Source organism: Mauremys reevesii, unplaced genomic scaffold, assembly GCF_016161935.1.
Source record: "Mauremys reevesii isolate NIE-2019 unplaced genomic scaffold, ASM1616193v1 Contig21, whole genome shotgun sequence".
NCBI classification, from domain to species: domain Eukaryota; kingdom Metazoa; phylum Chordata; order Testudines; family Geoemydidae; genus Mauremys; species Mauremys reevesii.
Genome location: NW_024100831.1, coordinates 243,039 through 259,336, shown reverse-complemented (window position 1 = coordinate 259,336; position 16,298 = coordinate 243,039). Strand labels below are relative to the sequence as shown.

The 16,298-nt window shown below is 60.4% G+C and overlaps 1 protein-coding gene and 1 pseudogene across 1 annotated transcript; both read left to right on the top strand.

Moving 5' to 3' along the window:
- The first annotated feature begins 4,956 nt into the window (after positions 1–4,956).
- LOC120393523 lies at positions 4,957–5,137 on the top strand (annotated as a pseudogene).
- A 5,778-nt stretch (positions 5,138–10,915) lies between these two features.
- Positions 10,916–14,647, top strand: LOC120393497 (T-cell surface glycoprotein CD1b-3-like). Its single transcript, XM_039518086.1, has 6 exons — positions 10,916–11,118; positions 11,986–12,107; positions 12,752–13,033; positions 13,366–13,662; positions 14,429–14,528; positions 14,608–14,647. Exons 1-6 carry the CDS (start codon positions 10,916–10,918, stop codon positions 14,645–14,647), a joined length of 1,044 nt encoding a protein of 347 aa, XP_039374020.1.
- Positions 14,648–16,298: the final 1,651 nt, after the last annotated feature.

Genomic DNA, 16,298 nt, shown 5'->3' with positions numbered 1-16,298 from the left:
CTGCTGAGCTGCGCTATCTGGCATTCATTCAAACGAGGCTGCTCCATATGTCATGGCAGCTGGCTGGTGATACAGCCAGAGGAGGAGTGGAGCTCTTTGCCTTTGCCTCATGTCCAGTGTCCTTTCCTGCTTGTCCTGTCCCTTGTCCACGAGCGAGCTTGCTGAAAGGAAACCGCCCTCCATGCTTGATGCCTTGGCCATCTGGTGGGATGCAGTTAAAAGGCCAGCAGGCACGTCCTCCCTTGACTCTCACTTCCACAGGAGGTTTGCCAGGTGTTAATGACAGATAAGGACCCGGCTGTTGCAGGTACGATGGGGAAGCAGCATCGGCTCCATGCTCGACTCCGTGCCAGCAAGGATCAAATGTTGCTTTTTTCTTACATTTGGAATGCCACTCCCATGTGCTCTTCCCAGGCTGGGCTGAGCTTGGAGAGGCCATGTTTTCCAGCTTGCTGCCCCTGCCTGCAGTGATGCCTGCCAAAATAATTGCTGAGTGGTGGGAAAGTGTCCTACTGTGGCAGAAGAAATAAGGCAGCCCTCCCCAGAAACCTTCAGCAGAGGATTATGGATTACCTCCAGGAAAGTATCCTTGAGATGTCTGGAGGATTCATGGGACATCGCTGTGTGCATAAACAAACTGTGGGTGTGCCAGGGAATGAGACGTGGATAACCAGGAGTGGTAGAGTGGTTATTTCACTATCACTTGTAACACAAATAAAGAATAGTAAATGAGAAGATGTGTCCCTGCAATAGCAATGCAAACTGCACATTTACCAGAGGTTCCTTCCCCGGCATCAGGCTGGCTCGCCCGTGCTGGAGCGTTGGGGCTGGCTGGACTGCTCGGGGGTTAAAAACGGCTCCAGGCTCACCATGCTGCAGAAAATAACTTTGCGGGCTGCATGCAGCCTGCAGGTCGCGTGTTTGAGACCTCTGGTCTTGACTGAGGGAAGTTTCTGTAGCAGCTCAGCCCTTTGCAGTCACCAGAGAACCCATCTTGAGGAGAGGCCCTACAGATGCAGCAAGTGCAGGAAGAGCTTCAATCAAAGCCCCAACTTTATTCAGCATCAGAGAATCCACACAGGAGAGAGACCCTCTAACTGCCCCGACTGCGGGAACAGCTTCAGTCGGAAATCAGCCCTTGTTCAGCATCAGCGACCTCACACAAAGAGACGCTGTAAGTAAGCTGGATGCGGGGGAGGCTTCAGTGCAAGCTCAATCCTCACTACCCATCGCGGGCTCCACACAGGACTGGCCTGGCTAGGAATGGGCCAAGGGAATAACAGCCCTCTCCCCTACTGCCCCAGTCCCCGACGAGGGACGACCCCCATTCCCAGCCCCATGGGGTAGCGGCCCTCTCCCCTTCTGCCCCAGTCCCCGACGAGGAGCGACCCCCATTCCTAGCCCCATGGGGTAGCGGCCCTCTCCCCTTCTGCCCCAGTCCCCGACGAGGGGCGACCCCCATTCCCAGCCCCATGGGGTAGCAGCCCTCTCCCCTTCTGCCCCAGTCCCCGACGAGGGGCGACCCCCATTCCCAGCCCCATGGGGCCCTCTCCCTGGACAGGTGCCCTCCTTCCAAGCCCAGCAGAGGGGGGCGGGGACAGCCCAAGGGGACAGATCCTTTGTGAATCTCTAGCAGCTTGAGCCATCGTGGCTATGGGGCCAGGGGCTCCGGACCGGGTACAACGGATGGCATCAATTGGAGCAGAGCAGGGGTGGTGGTGGTGGGGGGGGGGTTAATGCGAGTGGCTCTCACGAAGGCACCTGGGAAGGATTCAAGGCTGCCGGCTTCGGCCTGCGTTTGAACAGCAAAAAGGGTCGGTTACCAGGAGCCACTCGGGGACTGATCTGCTACCCCTCCATGGTGGGGACCCCCCATGGCACGGGGTCCCTCAGCACTTCCCCCAGCAGTGCAGCCCCCAGCTGTGACAGTCGCACTAGGACATCCCAGTGTCAGGGGAAGGCAGCTACATGGAGCACGGTGACCCCAGCATTGTGGTGGTGCACGGGGGTCAGCCGTGCGAGGAGAGAGCTCCCCACCCTACTCCCTGCCGCACAGGGCCCCTAGGGCTGCGCTGGTGCAAGGACTGAGAGAGGAGGGCAGGGACAAGGGGGAAGAGGCGACCCCGGGGTGGGTGCTTGGCGTAAGTGGTGGTTCTAGGGTTGAGCTTTGGGGAGAAGGGGTGGGGCGAGGGTGCGGATTTGGGGGAAGGGTCAGTGTGGGGGTGGTGTCTCGGGGGAAGGGGTGGTGTGGGGTGGGGATGGGGAAAGGGTGTGGAGGCGGGGACGAGGGGAAGGGGAGGTGTGGGAGCAGGGATGAGGGGGAAGGGATGGGGTGGGGACGAGGGGAGAGGGTCGGTGGGGGCGGGGACAAGGGAGAGGTGGGTGTGGGGCAGGGACAAAGGGGAAGGGAGGTGTGAGTGCAGGGATGAGGGGAAGGGAGGTGTGGGTGCAGAGATGAGGGGAAGGGTCGGTGTAGGGGGGACAAGGGAGAGGGTCGTGTGGGGCAGGGATATGGGGAGAGGGTCGGTGTGGGGGCAGGGACAAGGGGAAGGGAGGTGTGGGTGCAGAGATGAGGGGAAGGGTCGGTGTAGGGGACAAGGGGAGAGGGTCGGTGTGGGGGCAGGGATGAGGAAGGGGTGGTGTGGGGTGGGGATGAGGTGGAAGGAGGTATGGGGGCAGGGATGAGGGGAAGGGAGGTGTGGGGGTGGGGACAAGGGGAAGGGCGGTGTGGGAGCAGCGATGAGGGGGGAAAGGGTGGTGTGGGAGCGGGGACTAGGGGAGAGGGTCGGGGCAGGGACAAAGGGAAGGGAGGTGTGAGTGCAGGGATGAGGGGAAGGGATGGGGTGGGGACGAGGAGAGGGTCGGTGTGGGGGCAGGGATGAGGGGAAAGGATGGGGTGGGGACGAGGGGAGGGTCGGTGTGGGGGCGGGGACAAGGGGAAGGGCGGTGGGGGAGCAGAGATGAGGGGGGAAAGGGGGGTGTGGGAGCGGGGACTAGGGGAGACGGTCGGTGTGGGGGCAGGGACAGAGGGGAGGGGTGGTGTGAGTGCAGGGGTGGGGGGGAGGGGATGGGGTGGGGACGAGGAGAGGGTCGGTGTGGGGGCAGGGATGAGGGGAAAGGATGGGGTGGGGACGAGGAGAGGGTCGGTGTGGGGCGGGACAAGGGAAGGGCAGTGTGGGAGCAGCGATGAGGGGAAAGGGTGGTGTGGGAGCGGGACTAGGGGAGACGGTCGGTGTGGGGGCAGGGACAAAGGGAAGGGAGGTGTGAGTGCAGGGATGAGGGGAAGGGATGGGGTGGGGACGAGGGGAGAGGGTCGGTGTGGGGGCAGGGACAAGGGGGAAGGGAGGTGTGGGGGCAGGGATGAGGGGGAAGGGAGGTGTGGGGACGAGGGGAGAGGGTCGGTGTGGGGGTGGGGACGAGGGCAATGCAGGAGGGCAGGCGTGCGCCCCAGTGAGGGAGGGGGCGTCTCTGAGCGGTCGCTGGGGAATTGCTCAGCCTCGCCTGGGGACTCAGCAATGCCCCCCAGACCTGCCTGGGCTCCTGCTCCCCCAGCACATGGACTGAGGGTATGAAAGAGACACAGTGACCCCACGTGGGGCCTCGTCTCCTCCCCCCACCGACGCTGCCAGCAACAAGGGCGCTCAGGAGACTGCAGCCTCCGCAGAGGGGACCGGCCTGGGTTTCCACGGTGGAACCTGTGTCCCATGAACTGCAGTATCCCGTGGGGCGAGAAACAGCTGCTCCAGCGAGGTGTTGGCCAGTCTGACTGGGTTGAGAGTTGAGACTGCGGGGTTACGTTTTCTTTTCTTTTGGTAACTAACTCGGACTTTCTGCCTCTCACTTATAATCACTTAACATCTGTGTGTTGTAAACTGGCTTTACTGTGTCTCTTTACCAGGGAGTTTGCCGAAGTGTTTGGCAAATCTGCTCAGGTTTACAAAGGCTGGTGTAGATCCACTTCCCATGGCTGAAGTGGGGAATTAATTAATTAATACGCATGTCCCTGCTCGCTCCTCTCTGCCCCCTCCCCGTCACTGGCCCTTATGACAGCTACAAGTGATGGGCCCCCAACCCCGCCCCCGCCACTCGCACCATGGCACCAGCCAGAACAGCAGCCGCCCCCACTGCCAGGCTCCGGCCCCCAACCTGCTCATGGGGCAGGGTGTAGGGGGAAGGAGGCGGCAGGGCCTGCACTTCCCGGAGAAGGAGGCGATGGCAGGGACACAGAGAGGGATGGGGAGGGGTGGTGTGGCGCAGCAGGGCCATGGTTCAGACATTGGGGGCTCCCATCGCCCTGCACCCACCCCGCCACCAGAAAACTCCCCTCAGCATGATTTCCCTGCCCAGCACAGCTCTCCAGTCCTGTTTCCCTGAGCTGAGTGCAAAAGCTGGGGGTCAGCTCAGGGCAGGCCCCTGGGCAGGGGCTAGACAGGATGCTGGACTTGTGCCGAGTGAAGCTGCAAGTGCTGCCGCACGCCTGCTGCACCGGTCCAATAGCTGTGCCCGGGCACAAAGGCGCATCGGGGCGCCGGCCCAGCGCTGGCACAGTCTCTCTGACCCGTTGCTGTAAGCGCTGGCAGGTGGCGTTACCTGTCAGTGGGCGGGCTTAGCCCATTAGCAGTGTCTGCCAGGAGCCGGGAAGCCGCCCACATGAATTAAACGAGGCAGGTGGAGCAGAATCCTGTGTGAAGCGTTCTTGCCTTGAAGGATTGTATGGGAGTGATTTCGGGGCAGTGATTGCCACTTCATTCCATAATTCTCATAGTCTTGTTAATGCTGCCTGGTGTCCGTCTGCGAGCTGCTCCTGGTGGTGTAGAAAGCAGTGGGAGCGGGAGGGTTGTGTAGTGTTGCAGGAAAGAGGCATTGATTCTTGGCTTGGACCGCCAAAAATTATCTAAGTTTCTTGGCCTTTTGGCCCCAAGATGAAAACTGTGTCTGTGTCTCCTGGACCGTGAAATACAAATATTATCTCCTAAGCTAATATCTGTTCTAATCAGTGTGGTATCTGATCCGTTCTCCACTGGAGAGCTGTGTGTTCACTAGGGTTTTTGAGAAAGGGAGTTAGAGGAGGGGCTTGCTCTGCTCATTCCACACATCAGCCTGGTATTGCAGCGCTTCCAGGAGCGGTGCCTCTCCCAGCTGGGACAATCTTCTGGTTCAAAGAAAGAGAAAACAATGGTGGGGTCAGTATCTGGACTGTGATGTTCCCATGTCTTGTCTCTATTTCAGCTTGGTTATTTGTGAGTGTTGAGTGGGGGGCTGCTGCTGTTTTTAGTTTTGCGTTACTGTCAGTTGTAGATCACTTAAGTGTCTCTTTACTTATTTGTTTGTCTGTTGGTGTTCACACTGCTCTTCTTTGTGCACTTTCCAAAAGTGTGTGGTTTGGCTCAGCCGTTCATCTGTGGGCCCTGAGAGAACGTTTCTGACCCTCCCCCTTGAGAAAATATCGTTGTTTTAGTGTAGGGAACAGTCTCTGTCAGTGGTTTCCCCAGACTAGGAGCAGAAGAGGAGAAAGATTTGAGTCAGATGGGTAGAGTTTCAGGCCACAAGAAATCACCTGATCTGACCCCCTGCACGTCCCACGCCACTTCCCCCTCTCCCCCCAGTGACCCCTGCAAAGAGCCCAGTCATCTGGATGAGACCATCTGCAGACTATCCTCTTGTTGGCCGCAGGCAGAGAGTAGGAGGGACTGGGGTGCACCAGATCCTGAGGCCCCTGCAATGGCAGGGAATTGATTTGGGAGATACACCCAGAGGATTCGAGCAAGCGACCCAAGATCGGTCAGTTTGGCCCTGAGCACATGAGCAAGACACACCAGGCCAGCATCCGAGAAAGATCATATATTGAGCCAGTGTGTCCATGGCCAATCTCTGACGCTTCAGGGTCCTGCACTGTGCTGGGTTCTCAATTACGTGCATTAACTCAGGGGAGAGAGAGAGCGAGAGAGAGGGGGGCTCTGTAGACGGGCCAGACTCACCCCTGCGGCGCCTCCTGCTGGTTATCTGGGGAATTAGCTCAGCCAGCCCAGAGCGCCCTCTGCAGGCAGTGATCCACTTCCAGCTACTGGCCCCCATGTCCCTCCCAGCACCCCGGTGCCCCTTTAACTGGGTCTCCCCCACCCCACTATCCCCACTTTGCCTCAGTCTTGGCCATTGCCCAATCTCCATCTCGCCCCTGTTCATGGGGGCAGGCTGCAGTATCCGCCACTCATCACAGGCAAAGGGGTTTGGACCTGCTGCCTTGGCCTACCCCTGGGCTGCCCTCTGCAACCCCCAGTACCTGTTAGCCCAATGCTAGGCCGCAGCCTGGGGCTTTCCAGGCAGGAGCTCCCCAGCTCCTCAGCCTTTCCCCAGCCCTGCTCCACTCAGGTACCTGGTCTGTAGCTCCCTGCAGCCAGGCCCTTCTCCCTCTACAGCCAGAGGGAGAGTGAGTGGGCTCCTGGCTCACAGCCTCTTTATAGGGCCAGCTGGGCTCTGATTGGGACGTGGCCCAGCTGCAGGTGCTTCCCCCAATCAACCCAGCTCTTTCCTTCCACAGCCCCAGCCCTCTGCAGGGCCGGCTTTAACCCTTCCCAGGCAGGAGCGGGTGACCACCCTGCTACAGGCCCCCAGGGCGGCGTCCACCAGCTCCCTTGACGCCTTCGAGGAGCAGTGGGCGCTGTCCGGGGTTCTCTGCTCAGTGTCCCCATCAGGCTCCCTTCTTATGACCCTTTGACCGCACTCTGTCCCTGTTCTTTTATTAGTTGTCCCCCGCAATTAGTGGGTTTCTGAGGCCCTGTGGTACCTCCCCTTAGGCTGGGGGGGGTTCCGTTAGCATGGGGCGGGCTTTGCCCGCCCCGTTTCCCGGAAACCCAATAGATACAGGCCCCCAGGGCGGCATCCACCAGCTCCCTTGACGCCTTCGAGGAGCAGTGGGCGCTGTCCGGGGTTCTCTGCTCGGTGTCCTCGTCAGGCTCTCTTCTTCTGACCCTCTGACCGTGCTCCTGTCCCTGTTCTTTTATTAGTTGTCCCCCGCAATTAGTGGGTTTCTGAGGTTCTGTAGATCCTCCCCTTAGGCTGGTGGGGGGATCCTTTAGCTTCCGCCCGCCCACTTCCCAGAAACCCAATAGGTACAGGCCCTCAGAGCTAAACGCTGCAGAGCAGAGACTCCCGTGCCGGGCATCCCCTTCCAAGGAAGGCTGTTACTTTGGAGCTGGAACCTGTTCTCCGAATCCCACTCCAGCTCTCCCCGCTCCCTCTCAGTTCAGCCCAAGGTGAAAGTTTCCCCCCTGAACTCGGGATCCCAGCCCCACCCCAAGATGCTTGTTGGTCCATGACAGAGTTTTACTCCTCATGGACTGAAATCGAGCAGTCCAAGAACGGGAAGGTGCAGACGGAGACTGGCCCTTCCAGAACCTGGTGATGATGGAGATGAACTCCCGGCACTGAGATGTCTACACCCGCCAGGTGGAGCACATTCGCCTGCAGCGCCCCCTCTTCTTAGGGTACGAGACTCTGCACCTGGCATGTTCCCTGAGGCCTCAGGGGCACCCCTAGCTCCATGGAGCCCTCGGGAGCCACGGGCATGTCTCCGAGACCTGTCCCCATCCCTGGGGGCAGAGAGCAGAGATGTGACAAAGGGAAGGAGAGGCTGGGCTTAGCCCAAACCACCCCTGCTCTTGTTTTCACGGAGGCACAGGCTGACTCTCCTGTCGCTGGGGTCGGGGGCTCTGTCCTGGGGTTGGTCTGCACAGCCCTGGGATTGCTCGTCTACCTGAGGAATAAGAAAGGTGAATGGCTCCGGGACAGCGCGGTGGCACCAGGAAATGATGCCCAGTGGGGCTGTGATGAAATCGCACTGGAGGATTTCACTAGAATTTTGATTCACCACAATTTGCTTTAGCTTCCCCTTCTGGCCTGAATCAAGTTCTCTAGTGACCGAGGAGCTTCCTGCCCATCTCTCTGCCCACGGCCAGGAAGTGTGGGGCTATTCTCAGCTCCTGGCTTCCCAGAAATCTGACTCAAGAGCTACAGTGGTGCCCTCCTGGCCTCCCCTCCAGGTCTCCTCTCTAGTCCCACACACTCCTGGAACGTCAGGGAGCTGCACACACAGCTGGGACTGTCTGTAAATCAGCCAATTTCTCTCTAGTTGTGAAACAAACTCACTTCCCCTATTTCAAATACGGAGACTAGGGTGACCAGACAGAATGTGTAAAAAATTGGGATGGGGGTGAGGGGTAATAGGAGCCTATATAAGAAAAAGACCCAAAAATCAGGACTGTCCCTATAAAATTGGGACATCTGGTCACCTTAATGGAGACCAAACTCACCTGAGAAACGCAACAGCAATCCCACCCCTGAACTCTGAGACTCATTTATTGTACCCTCTGAACTGCTTCTCTTTTTGCCTAAATGCATGAAAAGCATGTAATAACTTGCAGATCAAAATGCCGAGTGCATGATGCCTGAGTTTCTGTTACGTACGCGGGTGACACACACACACACAGACACACACTCTCTCTCTCTCTTTTCCCAATGAGCCGTAACCTCTCATTCACCCGCTGACCATCCGTACAAGGCTCTTCCGAAAAGCACCAGAATCTCCCCTGAAATGAAATGACGAGAACGGGAGGGGCTGGAGCTGAACTTTGACTCCACCTTGTTCTCCGCTAGCCGCTAACTGCTGACGTCACCGAGAGCTGGGCTGAGCGGGGGGCGGGGGGCTCAGGATGTGGCAGCAGAGGAGGCCAAGGCCCCGTGGCCAACGGGGGCGGAGCAAACGGCGCAGTGGTGCTCACGGTCACACACTTATGACTAGCGGTGATGGTGTTTTCCCACACCAATGCCGGGCTCCTTTCCCCTTTCTTTGCTAGACACGACTCAGGGAGGGGAAGCGTTGGCTCTGAGAGGCGCCGGGGGGGGTTAGTTTTCCCAGGTTGCGGCTGGGACTCAAGCGGGTTCTGTGCTGGATTGTTCTGAGGAACCCCTGGATGCTGAACCCGGCCCTGGTTGCTGCCGACTCCCCTGGCAGAAGGGTGGCATTTGTACAGCAGGGGCAGGCGATGACAGGGCGCCGGAGTCTCCAGGGCAGGGCGAGGCCAGGACAGTCTGGCAGCTGCAGCACCACACAGGAGTCAGGACACCTGGGTTCCGTCCGGCTCTGCTGCACTCTCACTGTGTGACCTCGGGCAGGTCACGTCACCTCCCCATTGGCTTCTCTCTGGGACAGGGGTTCATGGGGTTTCCCTGCGTGGCTGGCAGTTAACTGTCAGTGCCAACCTGAAACCACGCGAGGAAACGAGAGAAACCGCAATCTGCACAGCCCTGGTGCTAACCAGTGACGGGTGTCGGCGTCCTGTCACTGGGAATAGCCCAGGGACGGCGCACGCTGGTGGGCACAGGGATCCCCAGCAACCCTACAATAACAAGCCAGCTGTTGGCGCCTCATGCTGCCTCCCCACCCATTTCCAACCCTTTTTCCTCACTCCCTCCTGCTGCCTCAGTTGACACCACCCAGCGACGAATGGCGCTAACACACGACGGCACAGTACGGGGGGCGGGGTCACAGAGTGGGAGGGGCTAATGAGCATGAGGGCGGGGCAGAGCATGGGAGGGGCTAACTGGCGAGAGGGCAGGGAGGGAGGGGCTAATGAGTGATGGGAGGGGAAGGGGCTATTGGGAGAGGGAGCGGCAGGTGGGGGCCCTGGAATGGAGGAGCAGCGAGGGGAGGGGCTGGTGGGAGGGTTTATTGGGAGAGGGAGGGGTCAGCAGGGAGGGACATTGAGGGAGAGAGGGGCAGGCAGGTAGAGGGAGGGCCCACGGCGGGGGAGGGCAGATGGGGAGGGTCCTGCCCTACCTTCCACGCTGTCTCTTCACCCCGATCTCCCCCATCACTTGGGGGCAGCCAGGCCCAGCCCCACAGGGCAGGCCTGTCACTGCAGCAGGAGTGGGGGCGGACTCCCTCTCCATCCCCCCGAACCGCCCCTCCACGCTCGGCCAGGCTTGGCTGCAGTGCCAGGCAGTGGGTGCTGCTGTGGGCGGAGCCCCCGGGCAGGGTGAGGAGCAGGACGCTGGCCACGAATGCGAGCCCTGCAGAGCAGCCCAGTTTGCCTAGGCGCAGATCCGGCCCTAGCTGTGACCTTGCCACCGGGGATCCCCCTCCCGCGCTGCCGCCGCTCCCCAACTCCCTCTGCCCGGATTGGCTGGGCTGGCAGCTGCAGGCACAGAGCTGAGCAGAGACAGGCAAAGAGAGAAGTTGGTGCCGAGGCTTGTGGCCAGGGGAGGAACCGACAGCCCATGAGTCGTCTCACCGCACTGACACCTGCCAGAGCCTGGATCCCGCTCCCCCTGCCAGGATGCTGCTCCCGCTGCTGCTCCTCCCCTGTGCATGGGGGGCCCTGGCCGGTAAGTGGGGACCCCCCCTGCCCTTTTCGCTAGTGCGGGGGGGTTGTGCATGATATAATGCCAGGGCCAGGGTGGGGCAGCACCACATAAGAACATAAGAACAGCCAGACTGGGTCACACCAAAGCTCCACCTAGCCCAGTGTCCTGTCGGCCGACAGCGGCCGGTGCCAGGTGCCCCAGAGGGAATGAACAGACAGGAATCATCCAGTGACCCACCCCCTGTCGCCCAATTCCCAGCTTCTGACAGACAGAGGTTAGGGGCACCATCCCTGCCCAGCCTGGCCAACAGCCATTGATGGACCTGTCCTCCGTGAACTTATCTAGCAAGAGGAGGGGGAGGCAGGTTACGGTTCAGCAGGAAAGCCCTGGAACTGGGGAGCATTAACGAGACTGAGACTCTTTAATCTCTCTCCTCACCCGCTTTGTCCGCCCTTTGTTCCACCCTCCTCCAGCCTCCCCTCCTGTCCCCCCAGGGTCTGTCACCCTCCGGCTGCTCAAAATCACTGTCTTCCACAATGCCAGTTCTACGAACATGGAGGGGATGGCTCTGCTCAGGGACCTGCGGACCCACTCCATGGATTGCAGCACCTGCAAGATCCGCTTCCTGCAGCCCTGGGCCCACCAGGGCCTCACTCCGAAGCAGTGGCAGGGCCTGGAGACAGTGCTCCATAACTACGTGTCCAAATTCATCCTTCTTATGAACAAAGTGGTTAAGGATGAAGACGAGAACTGTGAGTATGGAGCGGGCCCCACACCCAACAGGGAGCTGAGAACTGACACACTCACTGCAGTAACTGTGCCCTGACAGGGTGGATTGGGGGCAAGACAGCCAGTTCCTGGCCCTTAGGCTGAATGGAGCCGGTGTGCGCTAGAAGGGAATCGCCCCGTTTCCCATTCTCCACCCCGCTGAGCCAGTCCCCAGCTCTGCGGCCAGGTTGCAGCCAGGGGCGGTTCTAGGTATTTTGCTGCCCCAAGCAGGCTTAGTAGGGCTGGGGGCGGCTTGCCTGCAGGGTCCCCGTCGGCCCGCGCAGCAGCAGCCTGCGCCTGCGGTCGCCGTGGACGAGCGGACCAGCGGACAGGCATGCCGCGCATGCGCAACCTTCCTGCCACCCTCGCGGCGACTGGCAGAGCACCCCCCGCGGCTTGCCGCTCCAGGCACGCGCTTGGCGTGCTGGTGCCTGGAGCCGCCCCTGGTTGCAGCCTGCGCCCCCAGAGGAGAAAAGCCCCGTGTCCCATCCCCTGAGCATAAGCACATGGTTTTCACAGCCATGTGCCCAAGCAAAGGCCCCTTGTTCATGACACTGGAACCAGGCCAGCCTGAACATTGAAAACTGACACCTTCAACTCAAGAATTGGACAGGCAGGAAATGCAGAGCTAAGCGAATCCCACTCCCCACCCTCACAGCCAGCTCTGCCCAGTGGGACGGGACAGACCCAGCACACCTCTGCTCAGCTGTCTGCGCTGGGTGACACTAAAAACAGGTCCTCAGGCGAGACTTTCTCTCAGGAACCCCTTACTCACCTGCCCCCAGATTTGCACCACAAAGTCTCCCCTGCACCTTGCTGGGGCAGAGCTAGTTTCAGGGTAATCTGCCTGGGCAGGTGCATTTCACAACAGAGTGACAGCCGGCCCTGCGATCACAGCTCACCCCCACGGGAACCTCTCAGCAATGGGGATCAGACGGATGCTCCTGGGGCTCACAGGTTTCTGCCTCTCTGGCTGAGTGACTGTGAGACTCGGTGTGTCATGCCCTGAGGCACCGCTAGGGAAACAATCGCTGGCAGAGGTGTGAACTGTCTGCGGGCTCAGGTGCGTGTCACCGCCGGGCGTACGCACCACAGACAGAACCAAGGCCCAGGGACATTGTAACGCTGGGAAGCCAGACTTGTCCCTGCTACCGGTGCAGAGCTGAACTCAGAGAAGCCCAGGGATGTACGTTTATTAAGGCTCAGGGACATAATTTTCTCTAGAGCATCACAAATCACTTTTAAAAAAAAATTAACATTTAAAAGGCAGGTGATTTGGGTGGGGGTCTGTATCTCACAAAACCCATGACCAAGGGACCCCAAATTTGCACCACAAACTCTGCCCCAGGCCCCGATATAGTGCAGTGATTTTTGAGCCAATCTGACTATGTGTGTAGACCTCAGAGCACTTTGAAAACATCAGCTGTAAACAGAAACCGCAATGTGCCCTTAACTCCGTCCAGGGCCACCCCACAAGCCTGCCGCCATCTTGTGGCCTAACATCCTCATTCCACCCGACATTATGTCTTTATTCTCCCGTCTCTCTATTTCTGCCCCTACCACTGTCCCCTCAGTGACCTTCCAATGGCCTGTCCTCATTGCCCTGCCGTTCCTATTCCAGACCCCTTTGTGATTCAGGCCTCCATCGGCTGCGAGCTCCACCCCAACGGCACCTCACGGCAGTTCTGTGATGCCGCGGAGAATGGGGAGGATTTCATCAGCTTCAGCGTGGACGAGGGCACCTGGGTCGCTCAGCGTGGGGATAAGCTGGCCCTCAGCATCCGAGACCTTTTTAACCAGGATAAGAGCACGACTGCCACGGCTCAGTTTCTCCTGAGAACAACGTGTGTCAGTGAACTCAAGAGCTTTGTCCAGTACGGGAAAGAGTCTCTGGCAAGGCAAGGTGAGGCAGGACGCCACTTCCCGCTCACTGAGATGCAGCCACTTCTGGGGTGGGCTTTTTAAACAGGGCCCCGTGTGTTGTGTACAAATGCAGCTCTATCTGGGCTGGAGCGCAGTAGCGATTTCATCGCCACCCTGCACAGCAGTTTAAGACAGGAAGTGAAGGGGGATTCCTTCAGGAATGGTAAGTGCAGGAGCAGAATTGGGGTCTGGCCAGGACAGGGGGGCCAACGCCTGACCCCGGGGAGCGGAGCTGGGCTTGGCTAGTGAGTCCCTGAGGCTCAGGCTGAATCGTCCCCTCTCCCCCGCCCCGTCTCTCTTCTCCTGTCTCAGAGCGGCCGGTCGCCGTGGTGTTTGCCCGAGCGCCTCCCCCAGCCGGGACCCCCGCGCCGGTGCTGCTGGTTTGCCGGGTCACCGGTTTCTACCCCCGGCCCGTCCGCGTGGCCTGGCTGCAGGACGGGGAGGAGGTGGCGCCGGGCTGGAGGTTGAACTCCAGCGGGATCCTGCCCAACGCGGACCTGACCTATCAGCTGCGCAGCTCCCTGGCCGTGGGGCCGGGCGATGGGCACAGCTACACCTGCCGGGTGCAGCACAGCAGCCTGGGGGGCCAGAGCCTGCTGATCCCCTGGGGTAGGTGCACGTCCCTGGGGGGGGGGAGTGCGGTCATGGTCTCTGGGGGCTTTTCCTGCACATCTCAAGCAGGGCAGGGTCCGGGCAGTGAGAGTGGGGAGAGGGAGGCAGAGCAGATGTGTGGGGTGAGGGGGTGGATCGGGGGAGCAGGGTGGAGGAGCTGAGGGGAATGGGACGGGACTGGCACAGGAGGAGCAGGCTGGGGGCTGAGGGGAGAAGTAATGGGATGGGGTGGGGTGGGGTGGGGTGGGGAGAGCTGTACGGCGGGTGGCCGAGGGGAGACAATGGGGCAGGGCTGGGGGGGTTGGGGAGAGAGGCAGGAGCCAGAGGCGGTCGGACAGAGGGGAGTAGCACTGGCATACAGGAGGGCTGAGGGGGTGGGAATGTGGGGGGAGCAGCGAGAGTGGGACAATGGAGGACAAGGAGGGAACAGGGTCTGGGTAGGGGCATCTGAGAGCATTGGGGGTGGGACAGTGAGGAAGGCAGAGGGAACAGGGCTGGGTGGGGGGCTGAGGGCAGTGGATCGGGTTGGGGCAGTGGGGGGACTGCAGAGAAGGCTGGGGGAAGAGGGCTGAGTGGGGGCAGTGGGTCAGGGTTGGGGGAGCAGTGGGTCAGGGTTGGGGGACCAGAGGAGGCTGGGGGAAGAGGGCTGGGTGGGGGGCAATGGGTCAGGGTTGGGGGAGGAGAGGGGGCTATGGGGGAGGCCTTGGGAACAGGGCCCACACTCCTGTCCCCATTCCCAGCACATCACCCCTGTGTGTTACAGGGCACAGCAGGCCCTGGGGCCCTGGCCTGGCCGTGGGCATCACCCTGGGGGCTCTGGCCGTGGCCGCCGTGGCCGTGGTGCTGTGGTGGAGAATACGCAGGTGAGTCTCTCCCTCGCCGGGGTGGGGGTGGGGAGGCCACTACACCCCATAACCCATCCCCTCTGCTCTCTCCTTCCAGGGGCCACCCGGACGTCAGAGCAGGAGAGCCCAGAGCCTGAGGATGCAGCACCGGCCCAGGTGTGGGGATCGGCCCCTCACTTGGGGACATGGACCGTGGGGCTGAATCCGCACCTGGCTCCAGAGCTGAGGCCCCGTCTGAATCGGGGCCCTGGGTTGGGGATAGGATTCTCCTCCCCCTGGGACGTTTGGGACACTTGGGATCCCGGATCCGCATGGAGCCAGAGCTGCCCTGTGCCATTCAGAATGCCCTGGCAGGGCGTTGGGGCTGAGCGGGGATGCCCGGGAAGCAAGCGGATTGGCGACCCACAGGGAGCCCTGAGAACACTACGGGACGCTGGGGAGGCTGCTCCAACTCGCTGGCTGGGCTGAGAGCTCCTGGGGGCAGGGCCCATCTCCAGAACCGGGTGTGAGGGACCTCGAGCTCCAGGGGTAGGTTCTGTCAGTTTGTTCTGTGTCTGGGCAGCACCGAGCACTCAGGGGTCCTGGGCACGACCGGGCTCCTCAGCCCTGCGGTAATGCAGTGCAACCCTCTGCCAGTCTGAGCTGGCAGCCACAAGGGCCGGTTCAGTATCCAGGGGTTCCCTTTCAACGCAGAACCGGCTCCAGCCCCCACCCAGTGACCTGGGACTAGGGGTCAGGGGCGGCTCTAGGCACCAGCACAGCAAGCACCTGCTTGGGGCAGCCCGTTTGCAGGGGCGGCAGGGATCCAGCTGGGAGCTGAGAACCAACAGGGGCCCCTGGGAGCTGTAGTTCCTTGGTTAGCTCCCTGCCTAGAGAGCCAGCCCTGGAGCAGGGAAAGAACTACATTTCCCAGCATTCCCTTGGCCACTACCAACTGGAAAGGAACGGGGGGGGGGACCTCATGCGGCAGCTGTGAGTGGAGAGCTGCACTGTGAAGGGGAGGGAACCATATTTTAACATTCAAAAAACAGGACACTCCATGGGGAGGGAGGGAAGCCCCACCCTGCCACCATCCACTCCCTCCGACTGCCCCCCACAGAAACCCCCCCCGCTCCCTGTCCCCTGCCTGCCCCCTCCTGGGACCCCTGCCCCCACCGGCCCCCCCGGCCCCCACCCCCCCTCTACGCCCCACTGGTCCGGGGCCCCACCTGCCCCCTCCCGAGACCCCCAGCTTTCCCTAGGACCCCACCCCTACCTGTCCCCTGACACACCCCTGGGACTCCCATGCCTATCCAACCACTCCCTGTCCCCTGACTGCCCCCAGAACCTCCGCCCCATCCAATCCCCCCTGTTCCCTGTCCCTTGACTGCCCCCCCAGAACCCCCTACCCCTTCTCCAACCCCCAAACCCCTTACCATGCCACTCAGAGCAGCTTGTCTGGCGCCATGCAGCTCCAGACATGCTGCTGCGTACATGCTGCCGTGCTCCCCCACGGAGCCCACAGCCCCCCCCGCACACACACACACCCAGCACCTGCCTTCCAGATTTGAACACCTCAGGATTCAGGAGTGCTCAAGCTCAGTTTGGGCAGCTGTTACTTAATTTCTCCCAAATCAAATATCCTGATCCACTGTAACTTGATGTAGAAAAAGCAGGATAAAATTGAGCAAGAAATGCTTCCCAGTGGTTATTAGCACTGGAATTGCTATTTTCAACAACCATTGCTTTTTTTTGTTTATTTAAAAGGAAGACAGTGCTATTTCATTGGCAAATTTCCCATAGAAAGAA